The sequence below is a fragment of the Rhopilema esculentum genome, unplaced genomic scaffold, assembly GCF_057945365.1.
Source record: "Rhopilema esculentum isolate cy_ngs unplaced genomic scaffold, ASM5794536v1 HiC_scaffold_24, whole genome shotgun sequence".
Lineage (NCBI taxonomy): Eukaryota > Metazoa > Cnidaria > Scyphozoa > Rhizostomeae > Rhizostomatidae > Rhopilema > Rhopilema esculentum.
In genome coordinates, this window is record NW_028300835.1 from 334,319 (window position 1) to 341,118 (window position 6,800).

Sequence of the window (6,800 nt, forward strand, 5' to 3'; positions counted from 1 at the left end):
GAAGTTTCTATTATGTTTTTCCTTCGCATAATCATTACCCACGTTATTTCTTGGAAGGTCTTTCATACTGTATTTGCTCAGGACATTGCTTGGAAATGAAAACATAATAAGAAACAATGCAAACACAAGGACACGCTAGCTATGTTGACATAAGAATACACTAACATAGCTTCTTTATTTGGAGGACAAGCTGAAAATACTAAGCAACCCGTAGAGTACGTTTAGGCCGCGTTTACAGGAACTGTTTGAGGAAAATACGGTGCGATCTCATGACCTTCGATGCGGAAGGAGACGCTGATATTTATGGTATGAAATGAAGACGCTTACCTATAGTAAAAACCTGCACATTATAATAACAAATTCACATATAAGAAACTGCAGGCTAACTTTGTAAAAGTTATATACCAAAATATAACATTATTTTTAGCCTGGTTTTTTCAAGCTTCTTAAAAGTGCTTATTTAAAATGTAGAATAAAATGGAATGCAAGAAGCAGTTTTCCAGAAACAATTTAGCTTTCAACTTATTGAATTGGCCCTTCAAAACTTGTTACTTTTTGGCATTGGCATTACTTTCAAGGCTTGTCCAGCATTTATTTAGTTCATAGAAAAATGATTTATATACGAAACACGTTATCCTTTGTTTCAAAATAAATGCCTTTTATAAGAATCTACACGGTCTGATCTGAAAAAATGAGCTACTTATATGCGGGTTGTTACTGTTCCGTGTAATCCAACGAATGCAAAAAAGCCCCCGTTTTGCCCCCGATTCCAAATCGTATCGAATTCTGTAGTCTACACGATACTGCTTTTGCTTCATACCATACTGAGCAGGGCCTTCATATATGGCATTCATCAGTGTTTCCGTGAATGCAGAAGACCAATACGGTATGATACTGTATTTTTTGGATAAGATATCCTGTTTGCGGAGTCTTAGTGAATCGTGTTTGGACATGGCTTTACATTGAAATGGTGTGAGCTCCAATTAAAGCATTCACCCTCTGTATGTGTTGCTGTGAGTAATTTTAGAAAACCCAAAAAGGTTCCTTGGAATGCAGCTCTTCAGTTTAAGCATTTTTACCTATCTTTCAAAATTATACATATATCTAAGAATATTTTGGTCAAAATGCTATTCGATTTACGATCAACTTCTAATTAATGGTACTTGCATTTCGTTATTGTTATTATGGCTGTTTCATAAATATTATAATTTATTTAAAAAAACCAATTAAAATTATATGTCGCTGATTGAAAGCTACAAATGATAGAAATAAAATACCATTTCATTGAGCTAAGAGTTTCATGAATTTTCAGATAAAATATCATAATATTTTCTAGTGTTTCCAACTTAAGTACTAACATTATCTTGTGGATGTTCTGCAATTACTTTCTTCCCCTCTTCACTCAGAAACGAAAAAACCTCCTTTTTCATACGAAAATGATACGATGAAAACAGTAAGCCAATAACACTTTCTTTGGTGGATTTTCTTTTTTAAAAAAAATTAGTTTTTCTGTTCAAAGTTATTTTCACTTTTATGTTCAAACGCGTTTTTATACTGTCTAAAAGCTAAACCAGCATCAAATACAAAAAAAATCAAAGGGGTGATAACAAAAAAGCTGTGAAATATCTGTGATAATTTATCTGGAAGACAGGCTTTTCATAGAACTTGAAGATGGACGAAATCCCGAAATTTTTGACACGAACAGATTGCTGCAATTTTTACTGCGTATCCCTCACATCTGCTTTGGAAAACGTCAGTTACACGTTACAGGTTGGTACCACTTTATTCCGTGCGAAATTCCATCACGATTTCGCTAATAATAACTGATATGTTGGAATTACATTTTGAAGTTACATGTTGTCGTATTGAAAATCAAATAGGCAAGGAGGTGCGGTTAATGTTCTCATAAAAGGCTACATTGAAGGAGCCAAGTACACAGGGAACAGGAACAACGTGTTGCTACTTGGAATAAAATGTACTGAAAAGAAAGCAAATTGAGTCTTCAAATTGTTTGCTTCAGATGTTTCAAAGAGACTTCAAATTTTTGTCAACTGCCGTAAGGATCAATGTGGAAGCTGGCGTTACCCATAATACTTCAATTTCAATAGCCTAGGCCCCTTATTATACGATCTATAGAAATTTATTAAGCACTGCATTGCAGGAAAATTAATCAAGAATATTTAGCATCGAGTAAATCTGAATCTGGATAGGGACAAGCAACAATGTATTCTTCAATTGGTACAGCGTAGTCTCCGTCAGTCTTTATACACGAATTGCTGCACGTATATATGTAAACAGTACCAAAATCAAGCCTTTCTTGGTCCATCTCTTCCGTTGGTAGACTGGCAGCTTCCTGACCATCATCTTGACCTGTGCTTCTTCCCTTGACACCAATATCGTATTTTTTCAAAATCGAGGAAAGCGCTGGCATTAGCTGCAACTCAAAAACGCGCTCTGACCCGCAATGCAAACAAGCGGGGACACTTGGGGGGACACTTCCCAAGCTCTGGTTCTGCAGGACATTATCCGTAAGCAAAACAGGTCTTCCATTCCAATTATACCTAAGACACTGCTCTCTGCATCTTCGTAATCTCTTTAAAAACTTATGGAGCGTTTTATCTCCTCCAACAACGGGGTTTTTCTCGTACTTTTCCCCTGATTTTGTGGTCGTTTCCATGTCGGACAGAGCGCCCTCCCGTTCTTCGTACACTTTTAGTAAACTTTTCTCATATTCAAGTGCGCTATCAGAAAAGGAATCCGGCTCCTCTAGGACATGAATGTACATAGCAGCGAATTTCGGAACACTCTTAGAAAGATTTCGTTCATCTTGTTCCGCGTTTTCTACTTGGTTCCCATCCTCCCTTTCTCCCTCGTTTTCTCTCAGTTGACTCCTGGCCTGATTTTCTTCCATTCCAACCTCCCCGAGGGTAGTGGTAATTGTATTCATTTCACTGTTATCGTCACTTCGAAAAGAAAAAGCAAAGGGGATTCCAAAGAGCTCTTAAAATTCAAAATAGTATGTATTGCAATTGCCCCCCCCCCCCCGCCATTTTTGAAACAAATTCACGGATCCACCTGTACTTGACCAGCCCTATTAAGAACTGGTTCTCAAAAATACGATGATCCCTTCCGAAGACATTGACCACTGTGTCACAAAAGAAATTCACGAAATTTGATTTTAACTACGTTAAGAACCGTTCAAAGATTCATACTATCAAAGGGGCCAATTCTGCAGGCACTCAATACCAACATAATAAAACCTACCTTCCCCAATTGTCTGTGTCGTCGCACCAACTTTCCTTGACATAATTTTTAGTTTCCTGCATTCAAAAGAGAATTTTACTATTTTATATGCATCACTAACATATCTAAAATCTCACGGAACAGTGTCATTAAAATATTCTTAAAATGAGAAAAGTAGATGAAATCTTCAAAATGTGTCCAAATAGAAAATCGAGAATAATTTTCAGCATTCAGTTCTTTGTAAAGAAAACAACAAATTGTCTGAGAGCTTTGGAACAATTAAATTAGATCAATGTTTGGTCATATCAATTAAAAGTCTTTCTTGGTTTGCAAGGTGCAAACATTGAAGAACTTTCCGAAAAGCAACAGCATCTTATCAGCCATTTTTCTCTGTCTAATAAGTGACAAAGACTCCATTGATACAAATACTACATATGTGCTAAACACGTGACAGCAATTTATAAATGCAACTGAAACAACTGAAAAGGAATTTTTATAAAATGAAACTTAAAATTCTCTGAACAACAATAAAATTGAGCATCTCCAATATGTTTGGCTCTAGGAACATTTTAAAAAAATACAAAATTTTCCCAGCCAAAAAGTGACACAATTGATAGTTCCCTTCATCCCCAGGAACAAACCAAATTTCACCTTCCTTGGACAATCAAATACAACCTCCTACCAATTATTTCACACCTTTATTAGAAAAGAAGTGTAGCCTCAAAAAATTGTTACCTGCTAATGCTCAGTCTAAATACAAACAAAAGCTATTGAATGTTATAAATACCATTAGTGACAAATTCAATGGAACAGTTTTGGTGAAAAAAATGCTTACCTGCGTGTTCTGTTTATTGTTTGATTCTTGGTTTGCAAGGGACTGACTCCTCCATACTTTCCAGCTACAATTGTATGACAGAAACATAATTTCATGACAACATTGCAACATTTGAAGTGAACTGATGTGAAAATCCCAAAGCTGGAAAGAGCCTTAATAGGTTCAAGTGTGGGAAAAAGGGAGGTTATCCCTTTCTGCGGCTCTGCCATTCCTTTGAGGAACCTAGAAAAAGTCTCCTTGCTGGTGATAAAAATGTACTCAAAGCCTTTGGTTAAGTAATGTGTAGTTAAGGTATTACAGTAACTTGTTATGCAACTTTTTGGAATGTATTAGCACAATTAAAAATCAACCGATCTTATTGACAGAAGATCAAGAAATTGAAAATAAAATATTTACAAAAATGAGGATTTGTAAAATTTTATTGATACCTCATAATTCCTTTCTAATCATTGATAGGCAAAGTTAAAAAAAGCATACCTTCCAGGATTTGGAGAACATTTTCTTTGAAGACAATCAAACACATTCAATGTTCTGTGATAATCTGAGCCCTCAAGAGGACAGTAAATTTGGACAACATGGTAAAGCAAAGAGTTACAAATATTACAGGTTGGATATTGGCTAGGGAGACAGTCTTGCATCCAGTTCTGAAATGAAAATTGATAGACACCGTAAATAAAATGAGAAGGTCCAATAATAGTGGTAATAAATAAGGCAATAAAAGAATAGACATTCTTTTTGACAAGAGTTTTAGTTGGTCTTTCCAGAAAAGGTGTCTATTCTCCTAGAATATTTATCACAACATTTTACACAAGCCAGAAACATGGAAAATATCAAATATTTTATTTATGCTGTTGGGTAAAGATTTTGTGTTGTGTATGTCGTCATTATTGGTGTAGTTACAAGTTGGAGTTCGAATTAAACAGTAGTTCAGTTCAGTGATTTTAACGAGTCTTTTTGACAGTTAAACGGTAAAAATATATCTGAAGGAACTTTATCTGGCTCACAGGTACACCACCCAATTTATTGACAGACCATGTCAGTGACGCATCTTCAACTTCTGTAAGAAGACTGTCAGCAACGCCAAGCAAAACTCGCTCCGCCATGTTGAAACTGAAGTGCACGTGCGCAAAGTGAAACCGAGGCTATTGCTTCTTGTAAATACAGATATTCCGATAGTGTAGTTTTATAACGAAAATGTGTGCCTTTGATGGTGATGATTTTGAAATATAAAAACTGAAACTGATAATGTATGATTAGAATTAAGTTTCAATGTTTATTCAGGGATAGATTTAAGATCATATACATTGGAATATCAAGATTCATTTCCAAACACAACAGTCAACCTTATTCGTGAATTCAAGGATACGAAATAACACAGATGTTAGCTTGTCTCTTTGAAACTGTTAAGTGTTAGATCAATCAGCGATGCCGATATTTGCCAACAAAGTTGAGAACACAGAGATAGAGCACAGAAGGAAATGACTAGCATGATAGAAGCTTGATTTGAAAATCTATTGGTTGGTTTTAACAATATCTCACAAAGCAATATAAACACCACAAATATAGTTCTTATCGATACAAGAGCAAAATATATCCTAAACTGAAGTCAATAAAACTAAAGTCAAACAAAGGCAGCAAAACAGCCTCCCTTACAAATGTATAAAGAATGACGCGATTATTTAAATACATTTGAACTAACTTTATTCCGAGGGATTTTCTTTTCTACTTTTGCTAAATTTCAAATAAAATGGTTGGGGGTTTTAAGGGAACATCAAAAGACAACAGCTTTTAAAGTGCTTCACCCTATTGTTCGCGATACAGCTCGATATGCAAATACCGATGTATTTTACCAGGGATGATTTCTAAATAAATTAACAAAAGGGGCTCCAGGGGACATTTCATAAGATAGGGTTGCCCCCCCCCCCTCCCACTTAGAAATCACCACTTATTAAAACTGTAAAACAAGTATTTCCATAGATTTGCTATTAAAACGAAGAATCAACGTCTGAATACCCAGTATTGAGGGAAATCTATTTCAATATCAAAACAATCGACAACAAAACCCCTAGAAGGTCTTTGACTATTTTTACAACTTAAGTTGAAAAACCGACAAAGTTGTTCAGATTAAGTTCGAATTAAAAAATACTAACATAGCACGTTAAAAGCAATTCGATAAAACATCAACATAAAATGGAAAAAATGTTTTGTTAAAGAAGATTATCATAAAAGCTAAAACAAAAAACACCAGCAGGTGGATAACAAAGCCTGTCGTAGATTTACAAATTTCATGCTCTTGCTGATTGTGCTGACCTCAGTATTCCCAAAGTGATTCTGATTGGCTAAAGTGTCTGCCAATAAGCAACGGCCAATCAAAATACGAAAGCCACTTAGTCCTATCAGATTCTGTTTGGATACGATTTCTTGTCAGTACGTACGAAAGCAAACTAATGGCCTCATTACTAAGGATTTTCACATAACCAAGGCGCAAATTTCACCATTACATGAAAATTTTCATTATAGCCAAACTTTACACCCCAGGGCTGAACATTTTAACTTCAGTGGCGTGTAATCTGCAACAATAAAGAACATGCGATACTGATGTGGGACTTTGCGGATAAAAGTTTCATCCTAGATAGAACAAGGAAGGCTGAGTTTTTAGGCTTGCCGTAAATTTCAACTCTGGACTATAAAACGTTCAAATTATTGGAAAAAGAAATTTTAC

At 35.4% G+C, this 6,800-nt stretch overlaps 1 protein-coding gene across 3 annotated transcripts in view; it reads right to left on the reverse strand.

Annotated features, from left to right (window-relative positions):
- Positions 1-5,426, reverse strand: part of LOC148957470 (uS5 assembly chaperone PDCD2L-like) — a 49,735-nt gene extending 44,309 nt beyond the window's left edge. The window contains exons 1-5 of one of the 3 annotated variants that reach the window (XM_089115295.1): positions 5,083-5,385; positions 4,556-4,722; positions 4,079-4,142; positions 3,265-3,320; positions 128-2,963 (exon numbers count right to left, since the gene is read on the reverse strand). In XM_089115295.1, the coding sequence (XP_088971421.1) occupies positions 2,171-2,963; positions 3,265-3,320; positions 4,079-4,142; positions 4,556-4,722; positions 5,083-5,181 (1,179 nt within the window). In that variant the 5' untranslated portion in view covers positions 5,182-5,385 and the 3' untranslated portion in view covers positions 128-2,170. Of the gene's footprint in view, positions 1-127; positions 2,964-3,264; positions 3,321-4,078; positions 4,143-4,555; positions 4,723-5,082 lie in introns of those variants that run through there. The other 2 variants (XM_089115296.1, XM_089115297.1) reach the window with 2 other exon arrangements.
- Positions 5,427-6,800: the final 1,374 nt, after the last annotated feature.